At 37.2% G+C, this 23,089-nt stretch overlaps 1 protein-coding gene across 1 annotated transcript; it reads right to left on the bottom strand.

Annotated features, from left to right (window-relative positions):
* Positions 1-11,298: 11,298 nt before the first annotated feature.
* LOC133857345 (bifunctional purple acid phosphatase 26) lies at positions 11,299-22,873 on the bottom strand. Its single transcript, XM_062292581.1, has 10 exons — positions 22,728-22,873; positions 21,383-21,610; positions 18,216-18,416; positions 17,276-17,387; positions 16,762-16,988; positions 15,849-15,987; positions 14,242-14,462; positions 13,484-13,605; positions 13,152-13,313; positions 11,299-11,600 (listed from the first exon to the last, which is right to left on the bottom strand). The coding sequence occupies exons 2-10, from the start codon at positions 21,572-21,574 to the stop codon at positions 11,528-11,530; spliced, it is 1,449 nt and encodes a 482-aa protein (XP_062148565.1). The 5' UTR covers positions 21,575-21,610; positions 22,728-22,873; the 3' UTR covers positions 11,299-11,527.
* Between the last annotated feature and the right edge of the window lie 216 nt (positions 22,874-23,089).

Consider the following 23,089-nt stretch of genomic DNA (forward strand, 5'->3'; position numbering starts at 1 on the left):
AAAAGCCCAAAATCTTGCCCACACTCTTGCTGCCAGCAATGAAGCACTTCGAGAGACAGAACTTGTTTCCTACATTTTGGCTGGGCTAGGCACTGAATATGATCCACTTGTTACATCTATTACAACACGTCTTGAACTTGTTTCCCTGGATGAGTTATATAGTTTACTTTTAACTCATGAGCAACGTCTTGAACTTGCCAATAGTGTCATTGATCTCTCACAATCTAGCATCAATATGGCTCAACGTCAGAACTCCAATTATTCCAAAAATCATCGCAGCAATTCTGGTCCTCCAGTAGGTCGTGGTCGTGGCAGAGGACGTGGAAGAGGCTCATCCTCTACGTTTTCCTTCAACTCATCAAATCGTCCACATTGCCAAGTCTGTCACAAGCCAGGCCATACAGCAGCAAAATGCTACCATCGGTTTGATCACTCCTATCAAGGTGATAGTTATCCTCCAGCAGCCTATCTCACATCACCCTCCTCCTCTCCTGATATGAATTGGTACCCAGATACTGGGTCTACCAATCACCTCACTAATGATCTAGCAAAGCTGAATGTCCGATCTGATGAATACTCTGGCAATGAGGTGATTCGTGTAGGAAATGGCCAAGGTTTGAAAATTTTACACACGGGTTTGGAAAATTTATCTACTCCTTCTCGCAATTTTCAATTATCCTCACTGTTACATGTCCCTGAAATTCAAAAGAATCTTATTTCTGTTTATCAATTTACTCATGATAACAATGTGTTTATTGAATTTCATCCCTCATGTTTTCGTGTCAAGGATATTCGCACGAGGAGATTGCTCCTTCAAGGCCCGAGTAGGGGTGGCCTATATCCGTGGCCAATAAATAAGCCCATGTCCTCCAATCTTACTGCACTTATTGGTGAGCGAGTTTCGGTGGATCAATGGCATTATCGTCTTGGTCATCCTGCACTTAGAATCGCTCGTCGTGTTATCTCCAGTTATCATCTTCCAGTCTCATCAAATAAGCCTTCGGCAGTGTGTTCCTCATGTCAACAAGGCAAATCTCATCGCCTTCACTTTGGTCCATCACCATCTGTTTCTCATGGTCCTTTGGAACTTTTATTTTTAGATGTATGGGGCCCAGCCCCCTTGTAATCCAATGCTAATAAACGATTCTATTTATGTGTGGTTGATGATTTTAGTTGCTACTCTTGGTTGTTTCCCTTAACAACTAAATCTGATGTTTCCTCTGTCTTTTCTCGTTTTAAACTTCTTGTTGAAAATTACTTCAATTGTCGAATCAAAAGTGTTCAAACTGATGGCGGTGGAGAATTTATTCCTCTCCAACGTATGCTTGCTACACATGGCATCTCCTACCGTCAAACATGTCCTTATACTCACCATCAAAATGGAAGTGTTGAACGGAAGCACCGTCACATTGTTGACACAGGTTTGGCTCTTCTTTCTCATTCTCATGTGCCTTTTCAATTTTGGGATGATGCTTTTGACACCGCATGCTACTTAATTAATAGGCTTCCATCTTCCAACAATCCCTCTAAATCTCCTTTTGAAATTCTTTTCCAAAAGAGCCCTAACTATAACATTCTTAAAATTTTTGGTTGTGAGTGTTGGCCTCTCCTAAGGCCTTACAATTCTCACAAATTTTCCTTCCGCTCTCAATCCTGTGTTTTTCTTGGCTACAGCAAGCCACATTCAGGGTACAAATGTCTCAACATCTCAACTGGTCGTGTCTATATAGCCACACATGTTATTTTTAACGAATCTGTTTTTCCTTTTCAGCACCAGCTCACAAATTCTCCAGCCCTCCCACACCATACAACCAGCCTTCTACCTCATGAAATTCGCCTTGCACAGTCCACATCTACTCCCCATTCTCTTGAGGCCTCTCCAGCACACTCGCAACATTTAGTCAGCTCTCTGACACATGATACCCGCAGTCTCTTTGCCACTCCACCTACTAATGCCACTCCTCCTGCAGGTTCCTCTGCAACTCCAAATATTTCGACTCCCTCAGATTTGCCCCATCCCTTACCCTCCCCTGTCCCAGAGTCTCCTGCTTCCACAACAGATCACTCAAGTAATAATCTATCTTCAACAGTCGCTCTTGCACAACCCAACAACCCATCCCTTCCACTTCGTACTCATACCATGCAAACCCGGTCTCAGCATCATATTTCCAAACCCAAAGTGTTCACCGATGGCACAATTTGCTATCCATTACCCAGAGCCCTTACCACTGAACTTTCTTGCTCAAAAAAAGAACCCACCTCCTTCACCTCAGCTGTCAAGGATGCTGTTTGGCGACAAGCCATGTCAGAGGAATTTAATGCTCTCCTTCACAATGGGACATGGTCCTTGGTTCCCTATCATCCCTCAATGAATGTGGTTGGCTCCAAATGGATATTCAGAATTAAAAGAAAAGCTGATGGCAGTGTAGAACGATATAAGGCCCGTCTTTTTGCCAAGGGCTTTCATCAACAACTTAGCATTGATTTTGAAGAAACATTTAGTCCGGTGGTTAAACCCATCACTATTCGGACTGTGCTCTCTTTGGCGGTTTCATCTGGCTGGCCACTTCGCCAATTCGATGTAAGTAATGCCTTTCTCCATGGTCACCTATCTGAAACAGTTTACATGGCCCAACCACCGGGCTTCTCTCATCCCCAGCATCCTCATGCAGTCTGCAAGCTTCAAAAGGCCATTTATGGCCTAAAACAAGCACCTCGTGCTTGGTTCTCCCGATTGAGTACAAGACTTCTTGAACTTGGTTTCCATGGGTCCAAAACGGACAGTTCGTTATTCATTTTTAATTCTGCTGGCATTCGGATTTTTGCTCTCATTTATGTTGATGACATTATACTTACTGGCTCAAGCAATAATGTGTTATCTCAGCTTATTGCCACATTGTCCCATGATTTTCCTATCAAAGATTTGGGAAACTTGAACTTCTTTCTTGGTGTTGAGGTCATTCGCCAAGCTAAAGGCCTATTTCTCTCACAACAGAGATACATTTCTGATCTTTTGCACCGCACAAAAATGACTCACGCCAAACCAGTCCACTCTCCAATGTCTTCATCCACTTCTCTCAGCAAATTCAGGGGACCTTCATTTTCTGATAAAACCTTGTACAGAAGCACAGTGGGAGCTCTTCAGTATCTCTCTTTCACAAGACCAGACATTGCCTTTGCTGTCAATAAAGTGGCTTAATTCATGCATGACCCTCGGAATGATCATTGGTCTGCGGTTAAACGAATCCTTCGATACTTAAAACACTCAATCACTTATGGGTTATTCATTTCCAAATGCTCCTCCATGCATCTTAGTGCTTTTTCTGATGCTGATTGGGCTGGTTGCCCTGATGACAGAAAGTCTACCTCTGGTTATTGCATCTATCTTGGCAACAATTTAATCTCTTGGAGCTCAAAAAAACAACCAACGGTCTCTCGATCTAGTACTGAATCCGAGTACAAAGCCTTGGCTAATGCATCTGCTGAACTATTGTGGGTACAATATCTTCTTCATGACCTTGGGGTTTTTCTGCCTTCAGCTCCCACTCTTTACTGTGATAATATTGGTGCCACCTATTTGTCCTCTAACCCAGTTTATCATGCTCGCACGAAACATATCGAAATTGATTACCATTTTGTTCGTGATCGTGTTGCCAAGAAAACTCTTCAAGTTAGATTTCTGTCCAGCAAAGACCAAATTGCCGATATACTCACAAAGCCTCTCCCAACAGTGCGCTTCTGCTTATTACGGAACAATCTCAACGTTGCACCTCCAACGTTGCGATTGCGGGGGGCTATTGAAGCATCAATGCAAGACATGTCTGCTGAAAACGAAAAGTTGAACGTGAACAGTGATCAGCCAAATGAAGTGCACCCACCTCGTCAAATGAAAAGTCCTCAGCCAAATGAAGTGCACCCACCTCGTCAAATGAAAAGTCATCAGCCAGGTGCTATGAATTTACCTCGACATCCAGAATATCCAACCATCTTCAGTTCTTGGTTCTCTAAGTTTTCATTGTTTTCAATGTTTGTATTTAATTTATTCTTCTTCCAATATTCTGTGATGTAATTATAAATAAGAGTAGCCAACACCCAAAAGATCATTGAGGTGAATTATCACATTCAATCCTTTGTCTTTTTATGATCAACGACACATGGGATCTGTTCCCCCATTACCAACATTTATATCGTTGGTTGTAAGTGGGTACGTATTTGGGTGAAGATAAAATCAGATGGCTCTGTAGACAAATTTAAGGCAAGACTCGTTGCCAAGGCCCAAGGGGTTTCACCAACAAGAAGGGATTGACTTCGGTGAGACATATAGACCTGTCATCAAGCCGATCACTGTAAGGCTGGCTCTCTCTCTTACCATTTCCTCTTGTTGGAAAACCTCCGGTTCCTCTCATCCCACATTACCTCATCATGTCTGCAAGCTTTGAAAGGTGTTGTACGGGCTTAAGTAAGCCGCCTCAAGGTCTTAGTTACATCGATTGAGCTCCAACCTTCATGAACTCAATTTTCTTGGTTGCAAATCCAGCACATCTTTGTTTTTGTATAAATCTTTGAGTCTTACCATTTGCTTCCTTATATATGTGGACATATAGTCGTGACCGGGTCCAATATTGCTCAAGCTATTTTTTCTCTCATTCAAAACTTACAGTATGATTTTGCAGTGAAGGAACATGGGGACTTAGATTACTTTCTTGGCCTCGAGGCAGTTTCTATACTCGAAGGACTACTACTATCCTAGCAAAACTATATTTACAATGTTCTCCAGCATACTAACATGCTTCACGCCAAACCTATGACATCTCCTATGGTTGCTTCCCAGTCACTTAACAAGTTTAATGGCGAAGCTTTGAAAAACCCACACTATCCAGAAGCATTGTTGGTGCTCTTCATTATTGATGTGAATTTTAATTGTACTCCCAAGTGCATGAATCGTTTGCAGTTAATGGATTGCAAGTACTAAACATTTCACACATGTACTAAACATATTGAAATTTACTATCACTTTGTACGTGACAAAGTTGCTACCAAATAGTTTCAAGTCAAGTTCCTCTTAAGTAAAGATTAGCTAGCGGATGTTCTCTCACTACAAAAAAACTTGCGTTTAGCCACGTGGCTACAATACCCTTTACTGTATCCATGTGTCTATTTCGCTGCGTTGTATTTATCCACATCGTGATTTAGCCACGTGCATATGTAATTAGTCACATGAATTTTTACACGTCACCAATTAGCCACGTGTATTATCTCCACGTCGCCACTTAGCCACGTGGTAAAAAATCCACGTGGCTAAAAATATTCATATATATTTTTTTTTTCAATTTGTTCAGGAATTGAATTTTTTTCAATTTTTTTTTTTTTTAAAATTTTTAATAAATTAGCCACGTGCTTATTGGCCACGTCGATAGTTGGCCACGTGGAAAATAAACCACGTGGCTAATTTATTAAAATTTTTATATTTTTTTTTTACAAATTAAAATTTTAGCCATGTGGGTTATTTACCACGTTGCCAATTAGCCACATGGCAAATAACCCACGTCTCTAGTTGTTATATAGATTAAAAAATTTAATTAAAAAACTTGTGGACGCGCGCGGAAATATTAAGATTTCAAATTTGACTTTACAATTAATTGTTTCAATTTTTGTTTTCTTCCATAAAGGCTGTCTCACGTTTAATGCTAGCTCTCTCTTCTCTTCACACGTTCTTCTCCCCTGGCCTGAATCAAAAAGCAAAAATCCCCAAAACTCTCTTCTCTCTCGTTGATCTCTCTGGTATTCCGGCTTACCCTCTTCTCTCTCTCGCCGACCACTCACGCCACTGGCCCGGCCGCACGCCACCACTCGGGGAGATCGGCCGACTCAGAGAAATACAGATCGAGATTGAGAGAGAGAGGAGATCCGGCCGACTCACTCTTGCCGGCCACTGATCTTCGTCGCCCACAGGTACCCTCTCTATCACTCTCACTCTCTCTCTCTCTCTCTTGTGCTGATCTCTCTCACTCTCTCTCTTGTGCTGATCTGTCTCTCTCTCTCTCTCTCTCTCTCTCTCTCTCTCTCTCTCTCTCTCTCTCTCTCTCTCTCTCTCTCTCTCTTATCCCTTGATGTTTCGGTGATGCAGGGATGTTGTTTTTGTTGTTTTGGTTTGATGGCCGGGTTCGAATCAGGCGACTGGGCGATTTTCGACGACTGGGCATTTTGGTGATTCTTGGTTTTTGTTGGTGATTTTTTGGTGTTTTGTTGGTGATTTTTTGGTAATGCGGTCGACGGAGGATTTTTGGTGATTTTTTGGATTGGATTTCATGGGGGAAGGAAGGGGAAGATTTCGCCAGCCTTGAAGAAGTTTCTGGCAAGGGAAAAAAAAGAAAGAAATTTCCGGCGAGGGCTAGAAAGAAAATACTGGGAAGAACAGTCTTCTTTTTTTTTTGTTCAAAAAAATTTAAGTGGTTAGTGACATGGGTTAATTCCACATGGCTAAAATTGCCTATTTTTCATTTCTTTTTAAAAAAAAAAAAATAAAAAATAAAAAAAAAAAATAAAAAAAAAAATAAAAAATAAAAAATAAAAAATAAAAAAAAAAATGCATTTAGTCACTTTTGAGTGGCACGTGGCTAAATAACCACGTGTATAAAATACACGTTGCTAAGTGACCATGTGTATAAAATACACGTTGCTAAGTGACATTTAGTAACAACTGGATCAACTACGCGGGACCCACGCGGCTAACTGCACGTGACTAGCAGTTAGCAACGTGGATGACCCTCATACACGTGGCTAGTCTCTTTGTTGTTTATTACCATGGCTTCCACTCTCAATGTGCGTACCTCATCGTTGAGATTGCAGGAGCATGTTAGCACATAGTCCAAATCAAGCACAAGTCTTGATCAACCGAAATTCCTGGAGGAGATCAAGAGCCACTCTCAACCTCAAACACCAATTAGTAAAGATGCAGCTGATAAAGACGATGGTAAGGAGAAATGACAGCTTAAGCCGATAATGTTGCAATCTCAATAGAATTTTTTTTGTACTCATAAATTTGTATTGTTGATTCAATCATGTAAACGAAAGATTATATAATATGATTAAGTCTCAACAGATTGTGTGAGACACAATTCACAACCACTGTGTATCCAAACCTATTAATCCTTACTCTGAAGTGGAGGAGTCAATTGATCTACCTAGCCCCTTTTTGACTTGCCACAATATTTTAGATAAGTTTGGTGCAAGAACACATGCTTTTCATGTGGAAAGCAAACTGCATACTATTTAATATGTTTTTGGGCCAACATATAGTTTTAGATGATAATTATATGATGCTAGTCAGTTCTAATAACAACTCTAAATGAGATTGATGATACAAGTTAAAGAATGATATATGAATTGCACGATTTCATCGAGATATATGTAATGATTATTTTTGGTGGGTAAGAGTACGTACAAGAGACACAAAACAAGAGAATCAGCAGGGGGCTCTTTCCACTGTCTAGTCAGATTGATAAATCCTGTGAGTTACACATAATTCTTTTCTTTGGGATTGCCTTTCCTTGGGTAGATTCCTCAAAAGGAATGAGAATCAAGGGCATCAACTACATCGGATAAGCGCATCAGAGAATCCATTGCATCTCTTGCTCTTTCCTAGGTATCAGACTACAACTGAACTAACAAAGAATAGAAGAGTATAATTCATTCTTTTAATCCTTTCTATGATTCATTCATTATATTATTGATCATGTAAATAGAGGCCTTTCTAAGGTGTTCAGACAGGGACAGAGTCAGATATTTGGTTGAGAGGGGGCCAAATAAAAAATAATTTAAATATATAGTCAAAGTATAAATACAAAATATACTGGGTGGATTTGGTATCTCTTCATCTTCAAGTTTTCAACGCATTTTGAGTCTCTTCTGTGTTTGGAAAAAAAAAAAAAACTCATTTTTTCTACAATACCTTTCTTCTCACTCTCTCTCTTTCAACTCTACACTACATCATCTACAACATAAACCAATATTTCCTTTCATTCAACAGGTAATATAAGTCACAATATGGTGGAGTAGTAATTTTCATTGCGTGCCTGAATCGCCTATTAATCCAAAATTTCTTCATTAAGGTTCCAACTCCTACAAAGATCAATATTCTCAAGATTTTTTTTTTTTTAAATCTTCCTCTTCTCAAGTTCCCAGCACTCAAGAACGAAATTCCAAAAAAATGCGCTGAGAAATTTGCTCCTCTGTTTTAGGTCTGCACCCATACTTTAATTGATTTCTATTTCTCCACAAATTATAGACTGTTTCATAAAGAATCAATTGACACAAATAAGTTTTAAAAGATTTATTCCTCTACACTTTACCAGCAAAAATTGGCCAAAATTTCTATCGGGTAGGTTAAATTAAGATTATATATACCACTGGTCTAACATATACCAAATCTGCTCCCTAATTAACTCGACACAAAAGATTAAATTAACCTTAATTCTCTTAATAAAACCACATATAATTTAATAAGAGATATGATTGGCCAAATAAAACTTTTCTTTCACTGCACCATACGTCTATAGTACCAGCATCATAGTAAACTCAAGAATATAAAAATAATCTTTTGTTTTGCCCATTTATGGATGGACGTTATATAAAAACAAAGAACCATTTTTTTTTTCAACTGAACTGGGGGGGGGGGGCATGGCCCCTACCGGCCACCCCCCAGTTCCGTCTCTGTGTTCAGATCAATGCCATCCAGGGTTCGATTAGTGGTAGCTGGGGTCATCTTACCTTGAGCAGATCATAGGGTCTTATATATAGACATGAGACTGAAAGCTCTGTAGGGTTGACCCACTCGACTAAACGCATTAGGGCATCCCATTAGTAAGCTGACTTGGGCCGATATATCGGATTTTGATATTATCAATCGATTTGTGCGTATATGCAAAGTTCTTTCTCATTATTGCAGTAGATCCTAAAAAAAAATGGGCATGTATCGAATAAATATATACTTCTACTTTCGTGTGTTGAAACTTTGGCCCGTAAACACAAAAAGTACTATACCCGCTTTTTAAAAAAAGATTAGGTTCGGAATTATTCGAAGAATTCTTTACCGTGGAAAAAGATTTTATTTCTTTTAAGGAGGGAAAAAAGAGTCTTAGATTGGATCTTTTTGTAGCTAGATCTTGCTCCTTTAGTTTCTGAAAAATAAAACAGCAAGGCTATGTAAATAGCTAATGGAATCTTACTTCTTGTCGCTGAGCTGAAGGCTACATAGAAAGTGAAACCTAGGTTGTAAGAAGGACTCGGGAAGAAGTAGTGTGACTTTAATAGTGCTTCTAGCTCCACAAGGTTGCTAGCTTGCCCGTCCCTCCATTCCACTCAATTTGGTTCTACTTCTGGTTTATTTTGTTACTAAAAACGGAGGAGGAAACTCAGTACCAAATGCTTGGCAATCCATGATAGAGCTTATTTATGATTTCGTGCCGAAACTAGCAAATGAACAAATAGGTGGTCACTTTTACTTTTTCGTTATTTCGTAATCCCGAAGGTATGAAACCTTATAGTTTCATAGTTACAAGTCATTTTCTCATTACTTTGGTAGGTGCTAGGCATTGATAAATCAATAGAAGGGACAAATTGCCATGGTCGACTTAATGGTTTGTACACGGATGAAGCGGTGAGTTGCCATAGATGTGTAATAGATTACATAAATGAGCGAGCAGAAAGAAAAAAGTTAATAGAGATGTATGGATTTGGTGTTCCATTCTTTTTTTCATATAACTTCTTCATGAAATGTAGGTTTTTTGATTACAGAAATCAAAATGGCAAACCGGAGTTCCAGTAGATGAGTATGAGTAAGGTTATGAGTATGAGGAGGAGGAAATAAATGAAGGAGCTTTCAACTAATCTATATGAGTTTTTCAATACCCAAAGGTGGCTGCACAAGCCTAAGAGAGAGTGTAGGGGGTGCTGGTTCCTTCATTATTTTATTTTAACAAAATTTCCTGCGGCTCAAGCTAGCTTTGCGCCTTGACCTAGATGATCGACATTCAATATCATGTACCCATGTTCCTATACCTATAATCGTTACAATTTCCTATTTGATCATTTAGATCAAGTATCTCGTATCTATAAGTAGGAGGAAGTGGCCAAAAAGCAGCCAGCTGACTGCCCTCTTCCACTTGGCCTTTCTTCGTTGTAGGAATAAGGTCTTAGTAAAGTAGTTGCTTTTCTTTTAAGTAAGCCTACCTGCTCTACTGGAAACTATCCTCTATCATATCAATATTTGTTTCTCAATATCGATAGAAAATGGCAGAGGGGCATAAGAAATTGGGGAGTTGGGAGGGGAAGGTTTGTGAGAGGAGTACCTTGGTAGGGGGGATGTTCCAGACCAATTTCTAGAGAAGCAGCTTTAGCCTCTCCTGGTATTAAGGATCCAATGTGTTGGCAAGGGTAGACCTTCAAGGGCCAGTGGCTGGATTGGTAAGGTGTGAGACTACTAGAGATGGGTACATGACATTGCTAGAATCTCTGGCTTGAGGTTTGTGGGTTGTGGCTGGGATCCAAGGGGAGTTCCAGACAAATAAAGAGGAGCCCAAGCTTATGTAGAAACAAGCCTCCTGTTGGACTAGACGTCTAGTCCTCCTGATTTCTTTCCAAAGGCCTTTAGAGCATCTCCAGCAACATCATCTAAAATACCTAATCAAAAAGTGCAATTATTTACTTTAACTACTGTTTTTTCTATACTAATTCCAACAGATTCTTTATTCTCTTCTCTATTTTCTTCTAAATAATGTTTTTCATTCTTTTTCATGATATTTTATTTTCATTTTTTCTTCTCTTTCTCTCTCCAAAACCCAATTCACACGCTCTCTAGAAACCACTGAAAATCACAGGCAAAGCCAATCCACACCTAATCTCAGAAAGAAATTCACTAGAAACCCATACCCATTTCGCAAAATCCACCAACTATTCGCATCCCATCTCCACCGAAAACCATACCCATTTCGTAGAATCCACCAGAAATTCACATCCCATTCGCGTCTGAGTAGATCCTTGTCGACAAAGCTAATGGAGCCGAAGAAGAAACACGAAGAGGACGCTTGAGTAGGTGTGAGAAACAATAATAAACAAAGGCAACATTTTGTGAAGAGTGAAAATACACCTAATCTGTTGGAGAAGAGTTTTAGCTCATATTGTCTAAATTTAGACAACATAATATAAAGGTTTTGAAGAAGCTTCCAACCTAGTTTGTCTAGTCCTCATTTAATGACTTTGTCTATACAGGAATTGCACATTTTCGTTAGATCAAAGCTATTGGATAATGATAAAAATGGACTAAATGCATCTTTCACAATGGTTATAATTACAAGTTCCAAAATTAAGATGTGCAATATTCTCCTTTTTGGTAAGGACATAATCATTAGCCAAGAAAGGCCAGTAGCATCTTTGTAGAGAATACAAATAATTTGCTAGGTCAATCCAATCTTTCTCTGCAACTCCATTCCCTTATCAAGCCACCATATCTGGGATGCTTGAACTCTTATCAATAAGTGGCAATGTCGCCAACATCACTGCTTAAATAATGCTTCTTCAATTTTCTCCTTCTATTGCTTGCCCTGTATTGCCAGGAATCAAACATGTTACAAATACTCTTCTATCAAGAAAAATGTATTACAATAAATCAGCATCACAACTCACAAGAGTGTTTACTTATCATTAATTTGAATTAACTAGTAACTATCTAGGTCAATTAATATTGAATTAACAGCTGGCAAAAGTTGAGCAATAAAAAGTGAAATACTTGTTAAACCTTATGCAAAGATGAAGCCAGAAATTTTTATCAGAAGATGCCAAAGCATGAATGAGAAACATAATAAGATTGAAGATTAAATTAATATATAAAAAATAAAATTAGTATCCATTCAGTGTAACAAAAAATAAACAAAAGAAAAGAAACAAAATATTTTTTTCTTAATATATTTCAATTTTCAATTTAAAAACCTACCAAAATGGAACTCCACATTCTTCTACATCTTGAAAATCGTAACTTACAAAAAAAAAAAAGAAAAAAAAAAAGAAGAGAAAATTATCTAGGATTGAATTTGTACTAAATTTCGTAGCAATTTTTCTTTCGATGTACGACATCAAAGAATCAGTTAGAAACCCATCTTCAATTTTGTTGCAAAGCCTAATTTTGACATTATTCATGGCTGAAAATGCTATTTATGTAGTTGCGGTAGCAACGGGAAAAAGAGGCCTATGTTGCTGCCCTTGTTGCGTTAAAAACTCTTTTACATTGCTCTGGAGGCTATTGCTCATGCCTAATTTTTTAATGATAGATTTGGATTGTTGCTCTAGATAGATTTGGGTTTTTTAAGGTTTAGGTATAAAATAATTTTTGTTATAATAGGGCCAGGGGCCAAGCTTAATTATTTTGGCCCAAATATATGCAATTAGCTATTTATATACTACAATAATAATAATAAAAAAAATTCAAAACAGGGGAGGAGGGACAGGGCCAATACCGGCCCTCCCCTCCCCTCCCTGTGTCTCTGAACCTATGCATGAGTGCATGACTAGTTTGGTGTGCGTAATTGTACTAAAACGCTAGCTATACATTCTAATGTATTATATGAAAACAGACTAGGCTGCATGCAAATGATACTCTTATCTTGACTATTAATATGTATGGCATGCAAAATTTAAATGGTGTATGTGTCCTCACAGCCAGTGACTAGTTTTACCAATATCAAGAATGCTAACTTTTTGGTTTTATTGATTTTTTTATTTGGTTTCTGCCTTTTCTGTTACTGTCATCTGAGGCAGAGAAGGAAAGCTTGATCTCCAAACCTTTCATGGCTCACCAATTGTAGAGAAGCAATGACAACTAAACTATTGGACCTTTGCGGTTCCATGAGACTGACAGGTCATGTATTAGGATGCTGGCATTCCTTGCTACATTGTCAACATTAGACTTAATTGTGTGTGAACTCAATATAGTTTGGCTCACTTCCTAACAGCTGAAGCTTTAGGAACTGATGGATTTCAAAATGGTATCAGAAATTGGTTGTTTGTGAGGTCCTGGGCTTAAGTCTATGTTGTTAACTAGGACTTGACGGTTTTTATCAGCTGAAAAAAGAAAAAAGAAAAAAAAATGGTTTACATACCAGTACTGGTTGTGTAAAATGAATGAATCAGTTGCCAGTTTTTTCCCATCGTCATTACGGTTCCAATGGTAGAATGCATGCGTCCTATTTTTAATCTCCAACGTAGAATGACCATAACTAGCTTCTCGGAATGCAGAGTAATTTGGTTGTGGATCTCTGAACCTGCAGTACCAACTAACAATTGTTAAAAATGACTGCTACAGGAAAAAAAAAATGTTATTTCTCATAGTTGACTATAAGAGGAACTTGACTCTTTTTTTTATGAGTCATCATTATCATTAAGAAGACAATTAAGGGAAACAAATTTTACTCAATCATTCAGTTCAACTCACCTTCCAGCAAGACCTTCCTGATTTCCTGCATCTCCAACTGTTATGTAAACAGGTGCTGATTTGTCTGGTACAGGGTATCGGTCACCACTTGTAACATTGTAGCGTATATTTGAGATTCGATACTGAAAATAAAAAAGAAATATGCTGAAATTTGGCATTGCTCTGAAAAATACATTAATAAACAAACAAAAATAAAAGTGAAATGTGATAGTTGGATTAAAGGCTGTTGAGTTGAGTTCAGTAAAAAATGTTTCTAGACCATTTACTTTCTAGTTCTGATGTTATAACGAAGTGTTTACATTCTAAATTCCATATTATGTGTTTTATCGGCATCATAAAAACCTCCAATATTGTACCTTTTTTGAAGCATAAAATAAAATCAACTACTGCATATTATGTCAACAAATCCAAAAATGTTTTTCATACACAACGACAAATCCAACAACGGATTTGGGCCACACAATGATCTTCATTTCAAAAAATTAGAATTTCCACGCAAAGTCTAAATCCTTAACATATAAGTGAATGCACCAATATTACAAGTCCTTATACTTTCACACCTACAGTCTTAGTTGTTTAAGAATATCATAGACTATTTGAAACCAAAACAGCACAACAATAAATAATATGCATGTACAGAGATGGACAGACCCTAGAAAACTACAGCAATCTTAAAACGAAATAATAAAATTATCCACTTCAAGTTATGTAGTGCAAAAAAAAAAAAAACATGAAAACATAGAGGCAAAGAACCATACAGATCTTTCATAAGCATGGACATGGCCTGCAAAGACTACATCAACTTTGTAATGGATGAACCAACTCTCAAATATGGCCCGCATACTTTCACCCTCCATGTAGTGTGCTTCATTGCTATTGTAGATTGGAATGTGCATAAGAACAATGAGCCAAGGGGTCTTCTCCCTGTCAACCCTTTTCAATTCTTCTTTGAGCCACATCCATTGAGGTGTGTACTTCACTGTTAATTTTTTATTTTTTTTAATCAATCTTGATGTAAAATATACAGACATGAGAAATGTAGCATCTGCCTTCTAAAGAGGAAAAACAAAAATATGTACTCATAAAAATTTAGCAAGCCTTGGTGATTGATTTAAATATATAATCAAAAGGTTCGAATGATCACTAACAACTGTCTGGGTCCCAGAACTCATTCTTTCCTCGATCATTTTTAAATACCATGCTGCAGAACCAATTTGGGATTCCATCTCTCCTTTGTGAAGAGATTTATTGTCTATCTTCCAAATCAAATTTCTTTTATGCCACAACTAAAGTCAATATAACAACCTATTGTTGCAGTATCTTATCTTTCTTTGGTTATCTAACTTTTGCATTTTGATAATATATATTCCTGTAAAAAATAGAGCATTCTGACTTAAATCAAGTTAGTACAAGTCAGTGCATGATAACCAGTATGTGAACCTCCCATAACAAATGGAGACACAATATTTACCCTTGGATGTCATATAATACTGTGTTACAAGACAACCTGATGACTCATAATTTTGGTTTCAAGTGGGGGAAAATCTAAAGCAATAACTAAACTTTAAGCTCTTGCTCCTTTTTCTGCATTATACAGTGGTCCTATTGTGCTCTGTTGCAAGATACCAGATGATTCAAGCGGCAAAAGAACGTAAAATTTAATGCTAAGACTAGTTTGAGCTGTTTATCTTTTTCTCCTGCATTATTGGTGAGCATGCATATAGCACCTAAAAACTTGTCCAGAAGCAAGCCCCAAGGAATCGTCATGCAACTGTAATGCATAAAAAGCTAACTTATGTTGAAGACACGCACTTGTGACAATCATACAATAGAATCTACTTTTACATATAATTTTTTTAAAGTTTTTGCTGACCCTATATTCTAAATTTCCCATCGAACAACATGCTTAGTGTTTTTGAAGCTTTTTTGAAACATAGAAATACTGTTGAAGATTCAAAGAAAATTATCCTCCTAACTCTCATTAAAAAGTTTCCCCACGTAAATCATGAATTAATCTGGGGTCACAGGCCTGAAAGGCGGCATGGCCTTTACACTAGAACTCTCACCTATATTATCAGTGCCTAAAGTTTTTATTTTAAAGAATAGCCTTTAATCACACTGGTTGGGTATACATGCTGCCAATATTATTATAAACTATTACATTAAGAATGCACGGAAGTGAATTGAGACAAAAGGGGAGGAACAAGTAGATTCATGTTCTATGCTCAGACAATTTACTTAATAGTAAAAAAAATTTTAAACTCATTCATGAAGGTAATTAAATAGCTAGAGAAGATTTTCCTTGATTGCATTTATTATAAGAGAACTAAATAAAAATTTAACAGAAAAGGAATCGAAAAGTTACCAAATGGTGAATAGCTAGATAGCACAATTATATGAGCAGAAGCACGTCTGATGGCATACCAAAGAGGACTGCTGCTTTTGGATGCCATATAAGGTGTAGTATATCGATGAAGATAGGATTTAAAAGGAATAACCTCTCCCTAAACATATGCATACGAAAAAAAGAATAAAATTAAAAAGTCAAAATTTATACAAGAAGATTTGTATGTTGTAGTGATAATAAGAATATGAGTCTTTCAGCAAAAACGACAATGTATAAATCAACTAGATAGCAGAAACAAATGTATCAAAAAAAAAAAAACAAAAGACAAGAAGAAGAACCAGAAGATAAAAGGTTGTAGCAATTTCAAAACCATACATGTTATGTGAACTATATATGCTAGGCAATTGTCAAATTCTGGACATCACTAAATATCTCTACGTGTGCCTGGTAATCTAGATAGTGGTATATATTCAACATAAGAAAACAATATACCTAACTCATTTGGGCAAACTTGAACATGCAGAATGAGCAATGACCTGCCATGACCTGAGATCTAGTCATGTCAAGCTGCCTGCTGTTAAGGGGAGAGGAAATGCCATTTAATCTAAAGACCAACAACTATGATGACTTGTTAAAATTGAAATGACTCCAGCGTACATAACTGATCAATGGAAATACAAATTGCTGGGTGTGATAATCAGAAAGCGTAGAAGGACATAGACTTCCTCTAGAATGTTTTAGGCTTTTAAAAATGAGAAAATGGGGCACTATACAAACAATGAAACACAGGTTTGTGAATGGTTCAGAGGGTATTCGCTATTTCATCAAATAGATATTCTTATGTAATGGATAAACAATATGTATCATTGCAATAGGCACAGGGTATCGAAGAAGCAACTCACAAAGCTCAACAAAAGCTTTAACACTTTACCATATAAGGCATGTACTCTATTTCATGATTTCCTGCAGACCAAATCCAAGGCTGATATGCTACACTTCGTTCAACAAATCGACCCCATGTGTCCCACCTTAAACCGACATCAGTGTACTCATATCTATCAGCGTAAGAAAGATCTCCAACAAATAAGACAGTCTGCCCTCCACTCTGCATGTAATGCTCAAGAGTGGAAAGAGAATTGTATGTCTGACCCAAATCACCTGCACATACAGAATAAGGGTTCATCAATAAAATCATTGAATTGAGATTGTTGAAGAAACATGTCAGGAAGAAACTTAAAGATAACTGTATCCAGTAAAAGGAGAAAGAAAGAAAAGAAAGTGAATTTCTAGAAGCTAGAAGTGGCACCAATTAAGGAAAAATTAAGTAAAAGTCATCTTAGATGGTTGATCGTGCACAAAAAAGACCAAGAAATGCATAATTATGAAGAAGTGTAATGAAACCAAAATACTACTGGAACACCCTGTATTGAAAGAAAACAACTCACCAAGGATCCCGAATTTGTAAGGAGCATCTGGATCAATCTTTGGTGGTGTTTGAAACCAAAATTCTCGAGAAGAATCACTACTCCCTATCTTGTAATAATACTTGGTACTATACTGAAAACAAGAAAATCATTTAACTAGTAAAGGAAACAGATAAAAAAAAAAAGAAAAAAGAAAAAAAAAAAAGGCAAGTCTAAATATGCAACAACAGAGCACAAAATTAGTGGCTTATACCAATTTGGCATACCCAGAAAAGTGTGTTTTGGGCATCACACCAATTATTGCTGGAAGGACCCAGAAGGAGGTATACCAATTAGTGGCTTATACCAGTTTGGCATACCCAGATTAATGCAATTTAGGTTAGCCTGGTATTGCTATGTGCTGGCCTAACCCGCATATGAGACGGATTGCTCCTTTCTTCTAGCCTCACCTCCCCTATCGCTTACCATCATGCCTAGACAAGTGGTAGATCTATTTGCTTGTTGGAGAGGTCAGTTTGGAAGTTCTCATAATGCTTCATTGTGGAAGATGATTCTGTCCTGCATAATGTGGTGTATCTGAAGAAAAAGAAATAACTGTAGCTTTGAAGACCGCGAGAGGTTGATGGACTTAAAAGGCCTTTTTTCTTTAATACCCTGTACCATTGGGTGGCGGCCTATGATCACTTTCATATTTAGGGTTTTCATGAATTTTATTTTTTTTGGTTAATCTGTATACTTGGGTTGCGCCCTTGCGCTTTTTAATGAAACTCGATTACTTATCAAAAGAAAAAAGGAACTCTAGTACATCACATAAGACAAGTATAACTTGGGGTATATGTGAAAATGCAATAATAAATGCAACCGTATAGTTTTTTTTTTACAACAATTAATGTATTTCATCCTAGAGAAAGATTATGCTGTTGATGATAATACCACTTTCCACAATGAATTTGGTATTTACCTGGAGGCCATCAACGAGACAATGATGGGTGTAGCCTGACTTATATTTGTAAAAGGTGTAGTTTGTCACTGTTCCCTCGGCAATAAAGTCATATCCATTCTTTGATGTACCATATTGTACTTTACTGGGCCCTGGTTCATCAGCTGTCACCCATGAGATGATTACAGCCTTTCCATCATAGTCACCTTGGGTGATATGCACCTAATGAAAGAGTATAAGTAGACAAGGACGTTATAACCCATTAAGTAGAATAAATGAGGAAATGGTGACAAATACATCATGCAATTGTTTGAACAAAAGGGAATTCAAATGGATAGATTGTCAGCCACTCATTATCATCTCATGACAAGAATTTCAATCATCTTAAAATAAAAGGCTTGCTTCATAAGAATAGAAGTGCACGTCAGTTCGTCCGGCAATAAGTGAACTAAATTATAGCATAGGAATAAATACATCAATCAATCAGTGGAATAGAAGTCGTTTTGTTCAACATGTACAAATTTTTTGTTAGTTCCTAAATTGTTTCTCCACTTGATCAATAGCGTAACAACCCAGCATTTATTTCCTGGATTTTAATATTGAGATAGGGATAATAATTATTATTTGCTTGGGCGAGTGATATTGGAACAAAACATTAATATCAATTTCTATGAGGATATTTTGGAAAATATGAAATTATTTTATGGTGTAGAATGGGATAGTCATATGCAAGTTGCCCTTGGGAATTTCTTGGAATCTGATTGGTTGGGCTATTAGTGAATATGTGGAAAGTCAAGGGGGAGAATTTAGTATTAAGCCCAGTGGGGATAATCTGGCTCCATAGCATTTTATTTTGACCAATTGAGGCCAACTTGATTCGCAACTCGTTCAGATAATTGCAGATTAAGCTGACCCGATTTTTCACCCAGTTTGGATAGATCCGACTCGACCTGGTCGATTCAGCTGGTTCAAATCTGATTCGCTCCGTTTTGGTTTGGTTCAAGCACTTCTCAGCCATATCTGGATTGGTCCAGTTCAAGGATTTTTAAGCCTATTTACAGCCATATCGGCAATTCCAGGTACTTTTCAGTCATTTTTCTTCCCTATTCAGCACATTTTGTTTCTGTTTCTCGTTTGGGCTGGTGGTTTGGTTGGTGGTTGGTTTTGTGTTCAGTTGCCAGTTCTGGTTACTAGTTGTGTTTCTGGCCAGTTTTGGCATTGATTGCTGGTTTTTGGTTGCTGTTATGGAGACAAAGTCTAGTACAACTTATCCTCCTGACTGGCATGTCGTACAGATATCTTCCATTAAGCTTAATGGAAGTAACTACATTCAATAGAAGAGGTCACTTGAGGTATTTCTGCGAGCCAAAGGAAAAGACAGCCATTTAACTGCTGGTTTGACTTCTGCCTATGACTCTTTAACTTTATTTTTGTTCGGACTACTAAGGAGATAAGGGGTCGTGCTAAGGTATTGCAGTTGAGGAAGGGGGGTTGGCTGTGGAGGTATCATGGCCGAAGAAGCAGAAAGGGGCTGGAAATTATTTATCTCTTGTGAGTATTTTTCTTTACAGCAAGATGATAAAAATCTGGAGAAGACATATTCGTCAATGATCCGAATCTGTGATGAGCTCAATCAGTACCAGTTGATTACAGATATTCCTCACAAGAAAAAACAGCATAAAAACATGCATGTCATTAGATTCCTATCTGCTTTAGTTTATTATGATCTCTCCCAAGATGGGTGGCAATCCCTTAAGTTGACATGTAGCATTAGTAAAGGTTTAGTTCAAGAATCAAGGATGATTGTTAGGTAGAGACTTTCCTCGCAAGTATTAGTTTTAATATGGTACATATTGGGAGATTTATTTGGCTATTAGTTATGTGTTGGAACCTTATTTGGATACACTGTTGGAGGACAAAATTGGAGTTTATAGACTCTCAAGTATATTGGACCCAGATATTACTTGCTGGGGAAACATATATCAGAAAGGATTTGGTATTTATAATATTTGGAACATGTTTGACTTTATTCATTTTTTTTATTTGAGGATGGAAAGTTTTCCATTTGTGATTGTTATGGATATTTTAGAACTCTAACTATGTTTTGTTAAGTAGGGCGTTGACTATATAATTGATGCAATCAAATAGTAAAAGAACAAAGGAAAAAGGGATATGGGCTACTTCGAGGGAGCCATGACCTCCAAGACACCAATAAAAGTTCTAGGTTTGATAATAATTCAGCATGATCTTTATTCATTAGGGTTTACATTTATATAGAAGACGGCTAGGTTATAAGACATAACCATTAGGTTTAGCCGTCTTTACATCATGCAGGAAAATTAACTAGGAAAGAATAAAACTAGTGGAAATATATTCCTTATTAGCTAGAACATGTAGGGAAAGAAAATATGGAGATTCTACTCCTTATTCACTGCCAACTTGGGGCTTCAGTATTGCCACGTGTACTGCCATGTAAGCCCTAGGATTCTGACCATATCAATAATTGTCGGTGGATTATCTACCTTGCTAGAGGACTATTATTCTAAAAAAATTCTATAGGTTTTCTTTATTGGATCAAAATCCTATTCGGCTAGTGATACTACTCTAGACTTAACTCATGATTCTTCTACAGCATTAGAGTTAGACAAAGACTCTTCTCTTTAGACAAACTCTAGACTATTTGTGTTGTAACAAACTAGGACTCTAGAGTTATGTGATCAGATTAGATAGTTTATTTCTTGTAAAACACTTCTAGTTATTATCTAGATGTTTCAGATTTTCTATAAATACAACTACTGCCACACATGTTATGTAGGCAAAATTGCAAATCATTCTAAATTCTATATTCTTTGAGAGGTGATATTTTTAGCATGCATCATGCCTGGTTTGAGTTGGGATGTGACAAATATCACCTTTAATTTGCTTTGGAAATGGAAACCAGAAAGTGGCACAATAGAAACAAAAGTCGTTGCTCGGTGGCAGAGCATGGTATATGAAAAACGAATTGCATGCATAAATTCTTCCACATTCTCTTTTTCAACTTTTGTAGAAGTAAATGAATTTTCCATAGTGTTGTCAGATGGTAATTGGGAATACACAAACAAAATGCAAGATGCACATTTCCACCTATATTTCTCCCGATATTACAGGGCTTTCTATTGCAAATATTCATAAGAATGAATCCTTACTTGTTGTGGTGCATTATGACCCTTTGGAACTACAAAGGCCTCATTGTCGAGAGGGATGTCAACAGATGGCCACTCTGAGCGAATGAAAGTACTTGTGATCCCTACATTCCCACCATTCACAGAGCTCAACAAGAAAAAGGAAGTGAAAGCGAGTTGAAGCAACAAGGACTGTGTCCTAGCAATCTTTGGCATGATTGTTGATCAATCACCCATAAAAAATATAATTAACTGCATCCAAGAATACAAACTACTTCAGCAGTTGTGAGGATAAATAAACCACCAATAAATGAATATCATCTTATACTATTTGAAATACTTGCTTTGGTTCAGACTAAAATAAACAACAGTGTAGTAGTTGCTCTAACCGGTGCACTTTCTAAGTAGTAATGGTAATATAAAAAGCATCAAACAGGATAAAACAGTAAATAAAATAAACAGAAGAGGGAAAGACTTTTTTTTCTTTTTTGCAATTTTTTATGCCCATTAAACATGAATCTGTAGAACTTCTAAGAAACTTAGACTACCTACCCCGCCCCCCCCACCCCAAAAAAAAAAAAAAAAAAAAAAGAGAAAAAAGGGGCTCTTCCATTCAGTCAGAAAGAGATTGTTTCCAAACAATTATTATCATTCCCATGCCATTTCTCTTCAATAATTTGCATAATATAAGAAGAACAATGGCATAAAACTGTCTAAATTCAAGTACAATGCATAATTAACTTTAAGAGAGACAGTTTCCTCAATTGCAGAAGCGGAGCTCAGCAAGCAACTTTAGATTATTAATTTGCACAACTCTTATAAAGTTTTTATCTTTCCCTTTCTGTAATTTCAACCCAGACCTAAATCAGTTTCCACCTCACATCTTCCCTAACAATCAACACGAACGAATTGGCAAACCTCTCAAAGCTCAGCCCCGAAACTTCATGGTCCAATCAAAACGAAACCACATAAACATGACAAACAACCATTTATTCATAAACATAAAAAAATAAATAAAATCCCAGATGATTTAATCAAAACATATAATTATTTTAAATAACCAAACATGCGAAACATTCTTATTATTCTCGAGCACGATTCTCATTCTTCAAAATCAAACACAATTTAGCATGATCAATAACTGAGGTTCAAATCTTTCACATATTTTTAATCTTAAAGCAAAACGGTTGGGTTGAATTCCTTGTTCCACCAATACAGACTGTCGAATAAACATACAAAGTATTTGAGAAGTTAGTCGCAACATAAGTAGAAAACAACTTGCAGCTTGAGCCCCACCATCAAACAAATATGATATCAGAGCATTATGCAGAAATTCTCAACAATACACAGAGAGAGAGAGAGAGAGAACCTTAAAGCATTTGCACTGGAGAGACAGAGAGATAGAGAGATTTTATAACAAAACAGATAAGGGAAGGGAAGAAAGGCGTATGTTTGCAGGGAGTGTGGCGTGGCGTGGCGTGGCGTGGGTTAGAAAAAACCGTTTGTCCCATAGCTCATAGTTGGCTTTAAAGCGAAGGGAATATATTCTTCTGTTTGAGCACCGAGCAACGTGGCAGTTCGTCATTGGTGGATCTAAGTTAACGGGACCGACAGAGTCATGCCCATGTCAAGGGATTAGATAATGGCTGAATTGACATTTTTTATTTTTATTTATATATATATAATATTAAGAAAAGTATACATATCTTCCCAGATTAGCACTCGATTGTC

This window comes from Alnus glutinosa, chromosome 14, assembly GCF_958979055.1.
Source record: "Alnus glutinosa chromosome 14, dhAlnGlut1.1, whole genome shotgun sequence".
Taxonomy (NCBI): domain Eukaryota; kingdom Viridiplantae; phylum Streptophyta; class Magnoliopsida; order Fagales; family Betulaceae; genus Alnus; species Alnus glutinosa.

What these genes read in the sequence shown, in the direction of transcription:
- LOC133857345 (XM_062292581.1), bottom strand. Translation starts at nt 21,574, where the DNA reads ATGCCAAAGATTGCTAGGACACAGTCCTTGTTGCTTCAACTCGCTTTC. An exon ending in GTCATAATGCACCACAACAA is followed by an intron (nt 18,417 to 21,382) that starts GTAAGGATTCAT and finishes CTCTTTCATTAG; the next exon opens with GTGCATATCACCCAAGGTGA. An exon ending in TCCATGCTTATGAAAGATCT is followed by an intron (nt 13,606 to 14,241) that starts GTATGGTTCTTT and finishes TTTTATTTTCAG; the next exon opens with TATCGAATCTCAAATATACG.